General features: G+C 38.8%; 1 protein-coding gene across 9 annotated transcripts in view; it reads right to left on the bottom strand.

Moving 5' to 3' along the window:
• Nucleotides 1–9547: 9547 nt before the first annotated feature.
• rp1l1a (rp1 like 1a) overlaps nt 9548–19330 on the bottom strand; it is a 49548-nt gene continuing 39765 nt past the window's right edge. For 5 of the 9 annotated variants that reach the window (XM_057829899.1, XM_057829900.1, XM_057829902.1 and 2 more), the window contains one exon: nt 9549–10168. In XM_057829899.1, coding sequence (XP_057685882.1) covers nt 9956–10168 — 213 coding nt within the window. In that variant the 3' untranslated portion in view covers nt 9549–9955. Of the gene's footprint in view, nt 10169–19330 lie in introns of all 9 variants that reach the window. The other 4 variants (XM_057829903.1, XM_057829906.1, XM_057829908.1 and 1 more) reach the window with 1 other exon arrangement.

The raw sequence follows: 19330 nt of genomic DNA, 5'->3' as shown, positions 1-19330 counted from the left end.
AGGGAGTACCCTTCCCGAGCTTTGCAGTTTAGACGATAATATGATCCTGGCCTCAAGGTGATGACACTATTAATACATTATTAAGGCTTCTAAACATTTAGATACACAGCATAGACACACAAGCGTGACTTGACTTGAAAGCGAAAAACTACAGTTTGTTGTTTATGTCACCATTTCTTAACAAATAATCAGTTTACACTCATAAGATGAAGTGCTCCATATTTGTACATTTAAGCAGCTAGTAAGGTTAGTGCCAGCTTTCAAAATCAACAAAAGATATACAGTGTATCACAAAAGTGAGTACACCCCTCGCATTTCTGCAGATATTTAAGTATATCTTTTCATGGGACAACACTGACAAAATGTCACTTTAACACAATGAAACGTAGTCTGTGTGCAGCTTATATGTATAATAGAGTTCATTTATTTCCCCCTCAAAATAACTCAAAATATAGCCATAAATATCTAAACTCCTGGCAACAAAAGTGAGTACACCCCTTAGTGAAAGTTGTCAATATTAACATACAGTACAACATGTCAACTGTCAATATTTTGTGTGGCCACCACTATTATCCAGAACTGCCTTTACTCTCCTGGGCATGGAGTTGACCAGAGCTTCACAGGTTGCCCTGGAATGCTCTTCCAATCCTCCATGATGACGTTGCGGAGCTGCCGGATATTTGAGATTTTGCGCACCTCCACCTTCCGCTTGAGGGTCCCCCAAAGATGTTCTATTGGGTTCAAGTCTGGACACATGCTTGGCCAGTCCATCACCTTTACCCTCAGCCTCTTCAGTAAAGCAGTGGTCATCTTGGAGGTGTGTTTAGGATCATTGTCATGCTGGAACACTGCTCTGCGTCCCAGTTTCTGAAGGGAGGGGATCATGCTCTGCTGCAGTATTTCACAGTACATGTTTCCATCTCCAACACCTGCAGCACTCATGCAGCTCCAGACATTGACATTCCCACCACCATGCTTGACTGTAGGCATGACACACTTATCTTTGTACTCCTCACCTGGTCGCTACCACACATGCTTGAGACCATCGGAACCAAACAAATTAATCTTCGTCTCATTAGACCAAAGGACATGGTTCCAGGAATCCATGTGCTTTGTTGACATGTCTTCACCAAACTGTTTGCGGGCTTTCTTGTGTACCGTCTTCAGAAGAGGCTTCCTCCTGAGGTGACAGCCATGCACACCAATTTGATGTAGAGTGTGGCGTATGGTCTGAGCACTCACAGGCTGACCCCCCACCTCTTCAATCTCTGCAGCAATACTGACAGCACTCCTGCGACGATCTTTCAAAGAAAGAATTTGGATGTGATGCTCAGCACGTGTGCTCAACTTGTTTGGACGACCAACCCGAGGCCTGTTCTGAGTGGACCCTGCTCTTAGCCACTGTGCTGAAGCTCAGTTTTAGGGTGTTGGGAATCTTCTTGTAGCCTTGGCCATCTTCATGTAGCACAACAATACGTCTTTTAAGATCCTCAAAGAGTTCTTTGCCGTGTGGTGACATGTTGGAACTTTCAGTGATCAGTATGAGAGAGTGTGAGAGCTGCACTACAAATTTAAACACACCTGCTACTTATGCACCCCTGGACCTAGTAACACTAACGAGTCAGATGGCATTTTGGAGGGAAAATGACAAGCAGTACTCAATTTGGACATTTAGGGATGACGTTTCTAAGGGGTGTACTCACTTTGTTGCCAGGGGTTTAGATATTAATGGCTATATTTTCAGTTATTTTGAAAGGAAAATAAATTGACTCTATTATATAAGCTGCACACAGACTACTTTTCATTGTGTCACAGTGTCATTTTGTCAGTGTTGTCCCATGAAAAGATATACTTTATTGTCTGCAGAAATGCGAGGGTTGTACTCACTTTTGTGATACATGGTACTTCACATAATATACACAAAAAAATAATGAATAAGGAACTACAATTACATTGAGAGATTCTCAAGTAGTGTTGCTTTGATACTAATTTTTGGCTCCCGATACCAACTCCACAATGTGGTATCGGCCGATACTGTATTGATACAATGTAATTTTACATTTTTCGTATACATGAAATAATTTTTTTTCCTGCATACTCACTTGAATGTAAAGTAGATGCTATCATAGCTTGCTCAACACAACTAAGCTTAAATTGTCTGCCATTGAAGGCGCAAGATGTCCAATCAGGCAGTGAATAAACGTTCGTTCATTCGCTATCAACCCCCCACTTCAAATGGATTGGACGTCTATTACTGATAAACTAAATGGTGGGGGGGTACATCTTTTCCAGAACAGAACAAATTGTATCTATTTAGCTCATTGTCTGCCATTGATGGCGCTAGGTGTCCAATCCATTTAAAGTGAGAGGGTGGCAGCAAATGAACCGTCGTTCTTTTGCTGCCAACTCTCCCACTTCAAATGGCTTGGATATATACTAGTGATATACTCAGTGCAATTCACAACAGAACAATTACTGGTCGCCACACGATTGGATAGCTTTTGTCGTCTTGGGAAGGGCGATGAGCACATTTTTTCACACCGCCGTGTGGAGCTGTATGAATGTACATATTGTGTCAGATTATTTCCCAGCACTTGCCGACACCGATGAATTTTTTAGTGCTGTATCAGTACAACATAGTATGGCTATACATGATTGAATAGAAAAGTTTAAAAAATACAACATTCTTACTCAAGAAACAACCTCAAAATGTACAAATCTATCGCTATAATTGAAAAATGTGGGCTGGATTCAAGGGTGTAGGTTTGGGCTCAACATTGGTAGGGACGATATAACAACATAACATGCATGTACACTTTTTGCTTGGGACGGGACATTAATAAGACCAAACAGATTGGGTGAACGGGGGTCAGGGCTACATTTCTCACGAATATGAACCTAATTAATTGATAGGCTGACTGATCATTGCAAAATAAATTTGTATTGAGTTACACCAGTGCTTCTTAATTATTTTCTGTTACGCCCCTCATAGGAAGACACTATGCGCTGGTCCTCATGGGAAACGCAGTCTTAAAAAAACACTTTTGTCCACCAGCGTTCCTAAAATCGACCAAAACTGAAAAGTTACCAAGTGTTGCTTGAAGACCACATAAACAGAATAAAAATGAAAATTGGGTAGAAGGGGGTAAACCTCGGTTCACTACATTTCTCACAGTTTAAATAACGTTAACAGCAGAAAACACATACAAAAGTGGAGGACACTTCTCTCTAAGCAGCTTCCTACTTGAGTTTTGCAGGTTAGCAAATTCACACAGTGTAATGTTATGCAAACTCTGATGCAGGTTCTAGCAAAATTTCAGTAGCTAAATTAGTGGTGTGTTCCCCACCTCCATAACATTGATGTGTTTTTACAGTACTTATAGTGGCTGCTGCTGGCTGAAAAAAAAAAACGATTTGGATTTTCGTCAGGTCAGTGCATGTGTGTTATCAGCCAATCAAACGTGAGTTTGAGGGGGGAAAATGGACTAGCACACTCAGCAAGTGAAAAAGGGGTAAATATAAGTCTTAACATAATGAAAATAATTCACTTAATAATTGTAGGGTCAATTGTATCCTTACTACATATGGGAAGGCAATCTAAATTACCTATCTAACTGAACTCATTATAAAATGCTAATATGGTTGCTTAAAAATTGGTGGGGACAAGTTAAGCATCCTGAAAAGTTGGAAGTGTTATGTCCCTACTGTCCCGCTGCAAACCTACGCCCTTGGCTGGATTGTTGTTTCAAGTTTTATGTCAGACTCCAACAGCAGAGAAATAAAGTGCATCAGTGTTGTGGCTACCGTATTTTCCGGACTAAAAATCGATGAGAACAAAGAAACACAAAACAAAATGCCTAATTTCGTCACATCAGACTCCAGACCCGGGCGAAAGTCTTGTCGCTTATCCATTTTGTAGAAAACAATGCTAATAACCTGACTTTTAGTTATTCAATTGGTTTCAGAAATGGCTCATATGAAAGCTAAGACCATCCCAAATTATGTTGAATGTACAAAAACATTTTTGTTTCACTGGAAAAAGATTTATCATTTAATAAAGACAAAGGTCAAATTTTGGCAAAACAAAAGTTTTGTCGCCTACAGAAAGTAGTGTGAAAATTGAACAAAAAATGTACTTCAAATACAAATATATTTTACATAACATAAGCGAATTAAGTAGTGGTGCTGTGAGATCCAAATGTAATATTTTGTATGACTTCCATGGGCTTCGGCAAGGATTCATACAATTTATTGATGAAGTCATCAGGAACATCAAAGAAAGCAGTCTTGCATGCCTCCCAGAGTTCATCAACATTCTTGGGTTTCGTCTTCCATGCTTCTTCTTTCATCCTACCCCAGACATGCTCAATGATGTTCATGTCTAGCGACTGGGCTGGCCAATCTTCTTTGCCTTGAGGAACTTTGAGGTAGAGATTGAAGTATGCGATGGAGCACCATCCTGCTGCAGAATGTGTCCCTTTTAATGGTTAGGAATGTAAGAGGCAGCAAAGATTTGTTGATATTTCAGACTATTTATGTTGCCTTTCACCCTGCAGATCTCTCACACACCCCCATACTGGATGTAACCCCAGACCTTGATTTTGCCACCACCAAACTTCACTGTTTTCTGAGTGAATCTCGGATCCATGCAGGCTCCAGTAGGTCTCCTGCAATATTTGTGGCGACTGAAAAATCCACCTTTTGCCACATTTCCAGCGTCCATCCTTTTGACAGGCTGTGGGCCTTGGCAAATGCCACACGGTTTTTAATTGCCTTTTGTTTGATGCTGGTTTCTGGGCACTGATTCGATCATGGAGGCCATTTCTAGACAGAATTCGACAGACTGTTCTGGTTGACACGGGGACTTTAGGAGACCACGTCTCGTGGAGCTCTGCTGCAGTGGAAAAAGATCAAGCTCCTCCAGGACTGGCCAGCCCAGTCACCAGACATGAACATCATTGACTATGTCTGGGGTAGGATGAAAGAGGAAGCATGGAAGACAAAACCCAAGAATGATGATTAACTCTGGGAGGCATACAAGACTGCTTTCTTTGATGTTCCTGATGACGTCATCAATAAATTGTATGAATCCTTGCCGAACCGCATGGATGCAGTCCTTCAAGGCCATGGAAGTCATACAAAATATTAAATTTGGATCTCACAGCACCACTACCTCATTCGCTTATGTTATGTAACATATTTTTGTATTTGAATTACATTTTTTGTTCAATTTTCACACTACTTTCTGTAGGCGACAAAACATTTGTCTTGCCAAAATTTGACCTTTTTGTCTTCATTAAATGATAAATCTTTTTTCAGTGAAACAAATATATTTTTGTACATTCAACATCATTTGGGGGGTTCTTAGCTTTCATATGAGACATTTTTTAAACCAATTGAATCATTAAAAGTCATGTTATTAGTAAAGATGTGGTCCGATCACGTCATTTTCAGAGTATCGGAATCGGCAAAAAAATATCGAACATGCCTTTTTTTAATATATATGTATATTTTTTAACTAAATCTTTTTCTAATTGTATTTAACGTTACAGACAAAATGTCTCATTCATCCAGAGTCTTAAGTTTTGGCTTAAAGTAGGGCTATCAAATTTATCGTGTAAACGGCGGTAATTATTTAAAAAAAAATCAATCACGTTAAAATATTTAATGCAATTAACGCATGCGCTGCACAACCCACTCACACATTGTCATGTTCAATCTATAATGGCGCCGTTTTACCTATATATAGAGCTAACAGGCAGCGTAAAATGAGTAGAGAGAATTTTGGCAGTCTTTGGAGCCCCTTATTATTTGGCTAAAGCCTTAAAATCCCTCTCACCAATTAGAAATATCGTGGGAAGCAATGTGGGGAAAAATGGTAGTGATTGATCTTTTCCTTAACACCCTATGTTACTTCCCAACGCAGAGAAGATATATCAGTTGGTGCCACTACGCACAGTCATGGTTGCACTTCCCATCATGCATTTGGGCAGAACAGTTAAATGGCTACAGTATCATTTACTGAAAGTTCAACAAATACACTAGATGGCAATATTTAGTCACAATATACAAAGTCAAATTTATCCTTTAAGAATTACAAGTCTTTCTATCCGTGGATCCCTCTCACAGAAAGAATGTTAATAATGTAAATGCCATCTTGAGGATTTATTGTCATAATAAACAAGTACAGTACTTTTGTACTGTATGTTGAATGTATATATTCGTCCGAGTTTTATTCATTTTTTTCTTAATGCATTGCTAAAATGTATATGATCGGGAAAAATGATCAGGAATGATTGGAATTGAATCGGGAGCAAAAAAAAAAAGCAATCGGATCGGGAAATATCGGGATCGGCAGATACTCAAACTAAAACGATCGGGATCAGATCGGGAGCAAAAAAACATGATTGGAACAACCCTAGTTATTAGCAATTGTTTCTACAAAACGGATAAGAGACAAGACTTGTCATGGACTATAAGTAACAATTTTTCAGGAAAAAGTACTGCATGTCGTCCACCATTTGTTACCAAATAGCTCACACATGGTCAAAACTATTACTTTAGCAACAAAAGAGCAAACAGGTCAAAAGAACTGAATCGTGCTAACATAGGCTAACGTTTGCCTAGCAAGCTACAATGTTGCAGCACTTCAGGACAACAACGTCCATTTCATCCGCTTTATTCAAATTTCATAGCACGACCCATTAGATTCGCTTAGCTGTAGTTAGTAGCCGTCATTATTATAGATATTTGATGAAGTATACTTTAAATATAAATATCGGCTTTGCCGTGAGAGCGCTCCCATTTCTTGGCTTCTCAATCACCATCCAGCTAAGATTGCGCTCTGGTTGTGGGTCATGATTACTCCAAGATCAGCTGATATAAAATTTCAGAGGTTGGAAAGTTCAATTTTTTATCATTACTGTATATAAGTCGCACTTCAATATTATTGTGATTATTATGAGTCACAAGTAGAGGTGGGTAGAGTAGCCAAAACGTTTACTCAAGTAAGAGCAACATTACTTCAAAATAATATTACTCAAAGTAAAAGTAGTCATCCCAAAAATGTACTCAAGCTCAAGTTAAAGAGTATTTGGTGAAAGGAATACTCAAGTACTGAGTAACATTGTGAGTAACTCCTTTATTTTTTTATTTTTAAGCAATGTTAATTTTTTTCTCATCACAAATTTATATTAACTTATTTTTGTTATACGGTACAATAACCCATTACATAACCACATTAAGACAAATAAATACACCAAAAAACAAACAAACAGAATTTGAGCCAAAGAAAAAAATACAGAACTGCAGCATCATTCGTCCAAAGAGCATGAGTGCCCTCTAGCGGAGAAAATTGTTCCAATTTTAAAGAGTTAAATAGTGAGTAGTTCCTTCAGAGCTCCTATTATGAAATTAAAAGGACCATATCGGCGGTTTTCCATGGTGAACCGGTGCCACTTAAAAACTGGGAGAGAGGTTAAAATCCACACTTGCGAGTCATGTTGATGGCAGTGCTCTTTCAATTACTTAATTTTTTTACGGTGCTTTAAAGATGCCACGTGATTGAACAGGCCGGCGTGATCATATAATGGCGAGTTTGAGTCTGATTGTTATAATGGAATCATGTGATTATTCTTGTGACGTCTCATTCGTGAAACTGGATATGCTACTGTTGGCATCGGTGGCAAAAAAAAATAAAAAAAAGTCTAATATGTAAGATAAACAGGAAAAATGTAACTACTACAACCCCTAGCAAAAAGTACATTTTATCATGTAGAAAAAACTCAGATAAAAAGCTTGAAAAGATAATGAATTAGTTAAAAAGTGCAACTCTTTAGCATTCATAAACACTAAAAGAAATGAATAAAAAAACACTGTGGTGGTCAGTATATTTTTCTTTTATAGAGCAAGTGCAGGGAAATATATATGGAATCATGAGAAACAAACAAAGAAATAACGATCAAAACACATCTGTAGTATTTAGTAGCACCCCCTTTGGCTTTTATGACAGCTTGCACTCTCTGAAGCATGGACTTGATGAGTATTCTTCATCAATTTGGTGCCAACTCTCTTTGATTACAGTTGTCAGATAATCCTTGCAGGTCGGAGACTTGCTGTGGATCATTTTTTCAATTTCCACCACAGGTTTTCAATGGGGTTGAGATCTGGGCTATTTGCAGGCCATGACATTGACTGGATGAGTCTTTCTCCAAGGTATGCTTTAACAGTTTTAGCTCTGTGGCATGATGCATTGTCATTTTGGGAAATTACATTTTTTCAATTGAAGGGATAAGAAAGCGGTCTAAAATTTCAATGTAAACTTGTGCATTTATTGGAGATTTAACCACCACCATCTCCCCTGTGCATTTGCCTGACATGCAGCCCCATATAATCAAGGACTGAGAGAATTTTGATGTTTTCTTTAGGCAGTCATCTTTGTCAAGAGTCGAGAATCTGCATTGGACAAGGTGATGATGCTGGAACTTTTGTTTGGTGCTGTTCCAGTGAGATTTACAAAGATGACTGCCTGAAGAAAACATAGAAATTCTCTAAGTCCTAGATGATTTGGGGCTGCATGGCTGCATGTCATCATCACTTTGTCCAATGCAGATTCTTGACTCTTGACAAGGTGATGATGCTGGAACTTTTGTTTGGTGCGGTTCAAGTGAGATTTACAAAGATGACTGCCTGAAGAAAACATCAAAATTCTCTCAGTCCTTGATGATATGGGGCTGCATGTCATCATCACCTTGTCCAATGCAGATTCTTGAGTCTTGACAAGGTGATGATGCTGGAACTTTTGTTTGGTGCTGTTCCAGTGAGATTTACAAAGATGGATGCCTGAAGAAAACATCAAAATTCTCTCAGTCCTTGATGATATGGAGCTCCATGTCATCATCACCTTGTCCAATGCAGATTCTTGACTCTTGGCAAGGTGATGATGCTGGAACTTTTGTTTGGTGCTGTTCCAGTGAGGTTTACAAAGATGACTGCCTGAAGAAAACATCAACATTCTCTCAGCCCTTGATGATATGGGGCTACATGTCAGGCAAAGGCACTGGGGGGATGGCTATGGTTAAATCTTCAATAAATTCACAAGTTTACATCGAAATTGTAGACAGCTTTCTTATTCATTCAATTGAAAATTTGTTTGTCATTTTCCAAGATGAAAATGCATCATGCCACAGAGCTAAAAATGTTAAAGCATACCTTGGAGAAAGACTCATCCAGTCAATGTCAAATAGATGAGATCTCAACCCTATTGAAACCCTGTGGTGGAAATTGAAAAAAATGATTCACAGCAAGGCCCACCCTACAAGGATGATCTGGCAACTGCAATCAAAGAGAATTGGCAACAAATTAATGAAGAATACTCATCAAGTCCATGCCTCAGAGACTGCAAGTTGTCATAAAAGCCAGAGGTGGTGCAACTAAATACTAGAGATGTGTTTTGATTGTTATTTCTTTGTTAGTTTCTTATGATTCCATTCCATATATATTTCCCTGCACTTGCTCTATATAAGTAACCTTTACTTTTTTTTATTCATTTCTTTCAGTGTTTGAGGAGAGTTGCATTTTTGAACTAATTCATTTTTTCCCCCAAGCATTTTATCTGAGTTTTTTCAACATGATAAAATGTCTGAGTGAGTGCTCGTCCCGAGACTGGTGGATCCATACTTTTTGCTAGGGGTTGTACTTTAGCCCAAAGTAGCGGAGTATGAGTAGCTTTTCGTCATCACAGTTCTACTGAAGTAAAAAAGAATGGCTTTGTAAAACTACTCTTAGAAGTGCTTTTTCTCAAAAAGTCAAGTAAATGTAACGGAGTAAATGTAACATGTTACTACCCACCTCTGGTCAGTCCCAGACAGACTATGATAACAGTGCGACTTTCAGTCCAGAAAATACGGTAATAAATTTGTGAATGAGTAAATGTGCTAAGAGTCACTTTCAAAGTTCAGTCTTCCAAGGAGCCCTGCTGGGACTCCACTGAGCTCTTGGTGAACTGATGTAGCAGCACATTATCTGATACCATGCTCCTGTCCACCTCTGTTGTGTCTTCCTTGTTTCCTGACTCATTTGTGCCGGTGTCGCTTGGATGTTCACTGTCATTTTCAGCATCGGCCTCCTCATAATTCATCATGCAGACATCTCCGGTTGCACTGTGAGCCTGAAAGTTGCAGAACAAAAGTGGTCAGTTGACATGTTCAACCAGCAAGCATTCTAAACATTTATGTAAATGAGTATAGAGTTTGAGCATATTTCTGATGTTGGCTGAAAAACTCTACTTACTGTCTGTGTTAGTGCTGAGGCTAAAGCTAACCAGCATCTAATTAAATTAAAATTATGGTTTTCCCAATCATATGATTTTGAGCATCTGCCGATAAAGAGTTCCGATCCAATACCTCAGCAATGTAATGCTTTGTAGCCCTTAAATATATATAAATGAATTAGGGCTGTCAAATTTATCACGTTAACGGGCGGTAATTAATTTTTTAAATTAATAATAATTAATTTTTTAAATTAATTACGATAAAATTAGGGGTGTCAAACGATTAAAATTTTTAATCGAGTTAATTGCAAGTTAAAAATTAATTTATCGCAATTCAAACCATCTATAAAATATGCCATATTTTTCTGTAAATTATTGTTGGAATGGAAAGATGAGACAAGATGGATATATACATTCAACATAAGGTACATAAGTACTGTATTTGTTTATTATAGCAATAAATCAACAAGATGGCATTACCATTATTAACATTCTGTTAAAGCAATCCATGGATAGAAAGACTTGTAGTTCTTAAAAGATAAATATTAGTACAAGTTATAGAAATTTTATATTAAAACCCCTCTTAATGTTTTCGTTTTAATAAGATTTTTAAAATTATCAATCAAAAAATAAACTAGTAGCCCGCCATTGTTGATGCCAATAATTACTTACACAATGCTCATGGGTGCTGAAGCCTTTAAAATCAGTCGCACCCAAGCGGCAGCAGAAGGCGACAAAACTCCAAAAAACACAACAAGTACACATTTCACTGTGCTGTCATTTTAATGTTTGAGCGGGGCATGTGTGTTAATTGCGTCAAATATTTTAAGGTGATTAATTAAAAAAATTAATTACCGCCCGTTAACGCGATAATTTTGACAGCCCTAGTTAAAATATTTAACGCTTTTAATGCATGCGCGGAACGACCCACTCATGCATTGACGCGAACAGACTACAATGGCGTCGTTTTATGTATATTGAGAGCTAAGAAGCAGAGACAAGCGAGTGGAGTGAACATTCATTGGGGCTGCGGTACTTATTGTCATTAGCTTTGGCATCTTTTTCACAAAAATTATAACTATTGTGGCGAGCGACGTGGGGAAGACTGACTGGAGATTATTTTTTTCTTAACACCCTGTATTGAACACAACGCAAAGATATACCATTTGCAGCCACCACTGACAGTCACGGTTGCCCAACTTCCCATCATACATTTGGGCAGAACAGTTAAGTCGCTACAGTATCATTTACTGAAAGCACAACAAAAATAATATTCCTATCTCTCAAAAAAAAAATGTTCACAAAAAAGAAAAGCGCTCAATGCAAAGAGAACTGGCATTCCCAATCAAAATAGCTATGCAAAATAATACTCAGACTTTGGTCAAACTCTATTCAAACATTTCGTTTAGGTCAACAAATACACTAGATTGCGTATTTTAGTCACAAAAGACAAAGTATCAGAGGTCTCGTACGTTGTGAAGTCAACACTCAAATGTGGATCCCGTTCACAGAAAGAATGGTAATAATTGCTAATGCCATCTTGTGGATTTATTGTTATAATAAACAAATACAGTATGTACTTATGTACAGTATGTTGAATGTATATATCCGTCTTGTCTTAGCTTTCCATTCCAACAATAATTTACAGAAAAATATGGCATACTTTATAGATGGTTTGAATTGCAATTAATTATGATTAATTAATTTTTAAGCTGTGATTAACTCGATTAAAAATTTTAATCGTTTGAAAGCCCTAAAATGAATATTTTTATGAAACACGATTTTTTTTCAACCAATTCTGAATTCTCTGTAAAGGATGTGATCGGGCCCCATTTCCGATCACGTGGTGGAATAGGGGACAACCTTAATGAATACAGTGTATCACAAAAGTGAGTACACCCCTTGCATTTATGCAGATATTTAAGTATATCTTTTCATGGGACAACACTGGGAAAAAAATTAAACTTTGACACATTGAAAAGTAGTCTTTGTGCAGCTTATATAATAGTTAATAGAGTTAATTTATTTCCCCCCCAAAATAACTCAAAATATAGCCATTAATATCTAACAAAAGTGAGTACACCTCTTAGAAACTACATCCCTAAATGTCTAAATTGAGTACTGCTTGTCATTTTGCCTCCCAATTTCATGTGACTCGTTACAGGAGTGCCGTCAGCATTGCTGCAGAGATTGAAGAGGTGGGGGGTCAGCCTGTTAGTGCTCAGACCATACGACACACTCTACAGTCCTTGACAAAAGTCTTGTCGCTTATCCATTTTGTAGGAACAATTGCTAATAATAACCTAACTTTTAATTGTTCAATTGGTTTCAGAAATGGCTCATATGAAAGCTAAGACCCTCCCAAATGATGTTGAATGTACTAAAATATATTTGTTTCACTGAAAAAAGATCATTTAGTGAAGACATAAAGATCAAATTTTGGTAAGACAAAATTTTTGTCGCCTACAGAAAGTAGTGTGAAAATTGAACAAAAAATGTACTTCAAATACAAAAATATGTTACATAACATAAGTGAATTAAGTAGTGGTGCTGTGAGATCCAAATTTAATATTTTGTATGACTTCCATGGGCTTGAAGGACTGCATCCATGCGGTTCGGCAAGGATTCATACAATTTATCAATGAAGTCATCAGAAAATTCAAAGAGAGCAGTCTTGCACGCCTCCCAGAGTTCATCAACATTCTTGGTTTTCATCTTCCATGCTTCCTCTATCATCCTGTTCATTTCTGGTGACTGGGCTGGGCTGGCCAGTCCTGGAGGATCTTGATCTTCTTTGCCTTGAGGAACTTTGAGGTACAGATTGAAGTATGCGACGGAGCACCATCCTGCTGGAGAATTTGTCCCATTATATGGTTAGGAATGTAAGAGGCAGCTAAGATTTGTTGATATTTAAGACAATTTATGTTGCCTTCCACGCTGCAGATCTTTTGCACACCCCCATACTGGATGTAACTCCAGACCATGATTTTGCCACTACCAAACTTGACAGTTTTGTGGCAAAAGGTGGATTTTTCAGATGAATCTTGAATTACACCACAGTCGCCGCAAATATTGCAAGAGACCTACTGGAGCCTGCATGGATCCGAGATTCACTCAGAAAACAGTGAAGTTTGATGGTGGCAAAATCAAGGTCTAGTGTTACATCCAGTTTGGGGTGTGCGAGACATCTGCAGGGAGTAAGGTAACATAAATAGTCTGAAATATCAACAAATCTTAACTGCCTCTTACATTCCTAACCATAAAAAGGTACAAATTCTGCAGCAGGATGGCGCTCCATCGCACACTTGAATATCTACTAAAGATGGATCGATCGGCATCCCGATCGATCGGGTCCGATCACGTCATTTTCAAAGTATCGGAATCGGCAAAAAAATATCGGACATGCCTTTTTTTAATATATAAATATTTTTTGATTAAATCGTTTTCTAATTGTATTTAACATTACAAATTAACGCATGTGCTGCACGACCCACTAACGCATTGTCGCGCTTAATCTATAATGGCGCAGTTTGACCTATATATATAGAGCTAACAGGCAACGTAAAAAATTTTGGCAGTCTCTGGAGCCGCTTTTTAATTGACTAAAGCCTTAAAATCCCTCTCTCAACAATTAGAAATATCGTGGGAGGCAATGTAGGGAAGAACGGTAGTGGTTGATCTTTTCCTTAACACCCTATGTTACTTTCCAACGCTGAGAAGATATATCAATTGGTGCCACTTCGCACAGTCATAGTTGCAATTCCCATCATGTATTTGGGCAAAACAGTTAAATGGCTACAGTATCATTTACTGAAAGCTCAACAAATACACTAGATGGCAATATTTAGTCACAATATACAAAGTCACATTTATCGTTTAAGAATTGCAAGTCTTTCTATCCGTGGATCCCTCTCACAGAAAGAATGTTAATAATGTAAATGCCATCTTGAGGATTTATTTTCATAATAAACAAATACAATACTTATGTACTGTATGTTGAATGTATATATTTGTCCATGTTTTATTCATTTTTTTCTTAACGCATTGCCAAAATATACAGTATATGATGGGGGAAAATTATCGGGAATGATTGGAATTGAATCGGGAGCAAAAAAAAGCAATTGGATCGGGAAATATCGGGATTGGCAGATACTCAAACTAAAATAATCGGGATCGGATCGGGAGTAAAAAAACACGATCGGAACAACCCTAATATGTAACTCAAAGTTCCTCAAGGCAAAGAAGATCTAGATCTTCCAGGCATGAACAGGATGAAAGAGGAAGCATGGAAGACGAATCCCAAGATTGTTGATGAACTCGGGAGGCATGCAAGACTGCATTGTTTGATGTTCCTGATGACTTCATCAATAAATTGTATGAATCCTTGCCGAACCGCATGGAAGTCATACAAAATATTAAATTTGGATCTCACAGCACCACTACTTAATTCGCTTATGTTATGTAACACATTTTTGTATTTGAAGTACATTTTTTATGATCAATTTCCACACTACTTTCTGTAAGCGACAAAACTTTTGTCCTGCCAAAATTTGACCTTTATGTATTCATTAAATGATAAATCTTTTTTCAGTGAAACAAATATATTTTTGTACATTCAACATCGTTTGGGAGGGTCTTAGCTTTCATATGATCCATTTCTGAAACCAATTGAATAATTAAAAGTAGGTTATTAGCAATTGTTTCTACAAAATGGATAAGCAACAAGACTTTTGTCAGGGACTGTATGTTGGGAGCATTGCTTCGCGAAGCATCCCCTCAGTAAAGTTCAGCAATAAATCCAAAAATGAAATGTTAAAACTCCACCAGGCAAAGCGAAAGCAGTTACACGTGGATTTTTGCTATTAGCAGCAGTGCTCTGTCCTTAGAATAGCGGGCGCTCCCTGTAAACCTATTCGATACTGAACCCGCACCAGCATGTCAGGTAAGTTAATTACAGTAAGAGCTTGGTAAGTACAATTACATAATGCGCTGCTCAAACAACTTTGGTCCTCTGCAACTGGTCAGACATGTTTCTGAATGTTTTACAACATCTAAGACAATATGCTGCTTAAATTTCAAATTAGTTACTGTTTTTCCTTTTGACCTGTAATTTTACTTGCATTTACACAGCAAATTGACTTTAGTGTAGTGTTTTAATAGTCTTCTCAGTGTCAACAAGAAATGAGGAATTGCCAGTGGCTGATAAAGGAGCAAAAAAATTACTTACAGTGTATCACAAACGTGAGTACACCCCTCGCATTTCTGCAGATATTTAAGTATATCTTTTCATGGGACAACACTGACAAAATGACACTTCGACACAATGAAAAGTAGTCTGTGTTCATCATATTTAATAGAGTTCATTTATTTTCCCCCCAAAATAACTCAAAATATAGCCATTAATATCTAAACCCCTGGCAACAAAAGTGAGTACATCCCATAGAAACTACATCCCTAATTGTCCAAACTGAGTACTGCTTGTCATTTTCCCTCCAATATATCATGTGACTCGTTAGTGTTACTAGGTCCAGGTGTGCATAGGGAGCAGGTGTGTTCAAATTTGTAGTGCAGCTCTCACACGCTCTAATACTGGTCACTGAAAGTTCCAATATGGCACCACATGGCAAACAACTCTCTGAGGATCTTAAAAGATGTATTGTTGCGCTGCTTGAAGATAACCAACACCCTGAAACTGAGCTGCAGTACAGTGGCTAAGATCATCCATCGTTTTAAAAGAGCAGGGTCCACTCAGAACAGGCCTCGGGTTGGTCGTCCAAAGAAGCTGAGCGCACATGCTGAGCGTCACATCCAAATGTCTTCTTTGAAAGATCATCACAGGAGTGCTGTCAGCATTGCTGCAGAGACTGAAGAGGTAGGGGGTTCAGCCTGTTAATGCTCAGACCATACGTTGCACTCTACATCAAATTGGTGTGCATGGCTGTCACCCCAGTAGGAAGCCTCTTCTGAAGACGGTACACAAGAAAGCCCGCAAACAGTTTGCTGAAGAGATGTCAACAAAGCAGATAGATTTCTGGAACCATGTCCTATGGTCTGATGAGACAAAGATTAATTTGTTTGGTTCCGATGGTCTCAAGCATGTGTGGTGGCGACCAGGTGAGGAGTACAAAGATAAGTGTGTCATGCCTACAGTCAAGCATGGTGGTGGGAATATCATGGTCTGGGGCTGCATGAGTGCTGCAGGTCTTGGAGAGTTACATTCCATTGAGGGAAACATGAACTCCAACATGTACTGTGAAATACTGCAGCAGAGCATGATCCCATCCCTCCAGAAAATGGGTCACAGAGCAGTGTTCCAATATGACAATGACCCCAAACACACCTCCAAGATGACCACTGCTTTACTGAAGAGGCTGAGGGTAAAGGTGATGGACTGGCCAAGCATGTCTCCAGACTTGAACCCAATAGAACATCATTGGGAGATCCTCAAGCAGAAGGTGGAGGTGTGCAAAGTCTCAAATACTGTATCCGGCAGCTCCGCAATGTCGTCATGGAGGATTGGAAGAGCATTCCAGTGGCAACCTGTGAAGCTCTGGTCAACTCCATGTCCAGGAGAGTAAACGCAGTTCTGGATAATAGTGGTGGTCACACAAAATATAGACAACTTTCACTAAGGGGTGTACTCACTTTTGTTGCCAGGAGTTTAGATATTTATGGCTATATTTTGAGTTACTTTGAGGGGAAAATAAATGAACTCTATTATACATATAAGCTGCACACAGACTACGTTTCATTGTGTTAAAGTGACATTTTGTCGGTGTTGTCCCATGAAAAGATATACTTAAATATCTGCAGAAATGCAAGGGGTGTACTCACTTTTGCGATACACTGTACACAAAAATATTTAAATACAGTAACAATGTACATTTACTTCCTTACATTCCACCACTGGAAATTGCAAGAGTCGAGTCGATTTGTTCAGTCTGTCTAATTGGATAGTGAGATTACCTTCCTCTGCTCTCTTAGAATTAAGTGTTCGGACTGCACTTGGTCACATGCCTCTTTAAGGTCAACTTGAACCACCTTTGCTCAGAAACAGGTTTGGTTATGTTCACTTAACTGTCCCAGAGGCATATGTTGACTGAGGCATTTTGAGTCCGTTTGGTCCTAACTAGTTTAGCTTTACTATTCAAACAGCACAGTGTCCATGGCAGACATATGCCCTTTTTTCGGGGATGCTTTGCAAAGATAAACTCCCAAAAATATAATATTCGTATTTTGCTTCCCGTTCACTTTTTCAACTCGCTGCACTGTCCACGCACTTTTACAAATTCTACCATTCCAACTTGAAATGTCTCAAAAATTCAAACAATGCAAAATTGGTGTTATAACAAAACGATCGAGATAATATTTTGTCAACGAACAATTTTTAATGACGATGACAAGACAATAACTAAAATGCACCATAGTTTCCGTCATACGTTCACAATTCTGTGACATTTTTTTTGTACGTGTAGTTAGTCAGCCTGCATCGTAGCAGTGTTTGGGTTATGTCACTCATGCGACATGATTTCCGCTCCCACCCTGACCATCAACCGTGACTGAGAGAAAACTCATTCACTACCAAAGGCATCAAAACATTGATGCTGTTCAAGCCAGGCTGCGCTCCAGGCTTGCTTGTTTTCTAACACACGGTAAGATTTTTTTTCCATTTATCTTGGCTGAGAGAGAATATGCAATATTGCTTTAGCCTTTAACACTAGAACTACCAAAGGTGGATCAGTTGATACAAATTCCTTTTGTAACCAGAGAAGGGTCATCTGACCCTAATCAGCATATCTTTTGTGAGCATTGAGGTCCTCATTAGTCATTCACATTCACACACGCAAAACCACAGGGTTGGATTGCTCCAATTAGCAGCTTGAGTGTTTGCAGGACTGCCTTGGCTTTGACAGTGGACCGCTCAGGCAGGCAATTGGGCGGACAACCTTTTTACGCATTTCAAAAGCTGCAGTTTACCCACAGTACAAGGGACGGTGTAATAAATAACAAATCAAAACATTTTTATGTGGTGACATATGACACTTCGCCCTTTTCCCAGGGCTACGTGTTAGAGGTTGTTGCCGAAGCAATTTATCCTTCTGCGCCTTGTCAAGAAACTACGTACATCCCTAAATGTCCAAATTGAGTACTGCTTGTCATTTTCCCTCCAAAATGTCATGTGACTCGTTACAGGAGTGCTATCAGCATTGCTGCAGAGATTACAGAGGTGGGGTCAGCCTGTTAGTGCTCAGACCATATGCCGCACTCTACATCAAATTGGTGTGCATGGCTGTCACCCCAGGGGGAAGCCTCTTCTGAAGACGGTACACAAGAAATCCCGTCCGTCTCATCAGACCATAGGACATGGTTCCAGTAATCCATGTGCTTTGTTGACATGTCTTCGCAAACTGTTTGCGGGCTTTCTTGTGTACCGTCTTCAGAAGAGGCTTCCTTTAATGAGTCACCCGACATTCTGGAGGGAAAATGACAAGCAGTACTCAATTTGGAAATTTAGGGATGTGCATTTTTTCGTAGGGGTGTACTGACTTTTGTTGCCAGTGGTTTGGATATTAATGGTTATATTTTGAGTTATTATGAGGGAAAATAAATGAACTCTATTACCGTATTGGCCTGTATTGGGAAAAACACCTGTAATATTTTTATGACCTTGTAACCTTTTTTGTGACCCGAATTGTTCCATATATGTATAACTACATAACTGCGTCATAACTGCTTTTTAACTGCGCCATAACTGCCTTTGAGAAAAGTAACTAAATGTGTGCTCTAGGTGCACACATTCTTTTGGACTGATAATGCAACTTCTTATCAGGTTATGCTTGCCTCTCTGACGGGAGTTTTAGCTCATTGCTATGGTAACCAAGATATATGATGCTGCTCGGAAGTGCAACGAGTGAACCAATTATCTTTGGACACGAGACTAATCTCCTTAAGAGGTTGGCCAAAACATGTCAAATTTACCATGTTTGGGCAGGCAATGTGCCTCCTGAGGGCAGGGGTTGGCCCCCTCTGTGCTTACGTGGCATATGCCTATAAGAGCGG

This window comes from Corythoichthys intestinalis, chromosome 2, assembly GCF_030265065.1.
Source record: "Corythoichthys intestinalis isolate RoL2023-P3 chromosome 2, ASM3026506v1, whole genome shotgun sequence".
NCBI lineage: Eukaryota > Metazoa > Chordata > Actinopteri > Syngnathiformes > Syngnathidae > Corythoichthys > Corythoichthys intestinalis.
Note: the sequence above shows the minus strand (reverse complement) of the source record. Positions and strands in the feature narration are given on the sequence as shown.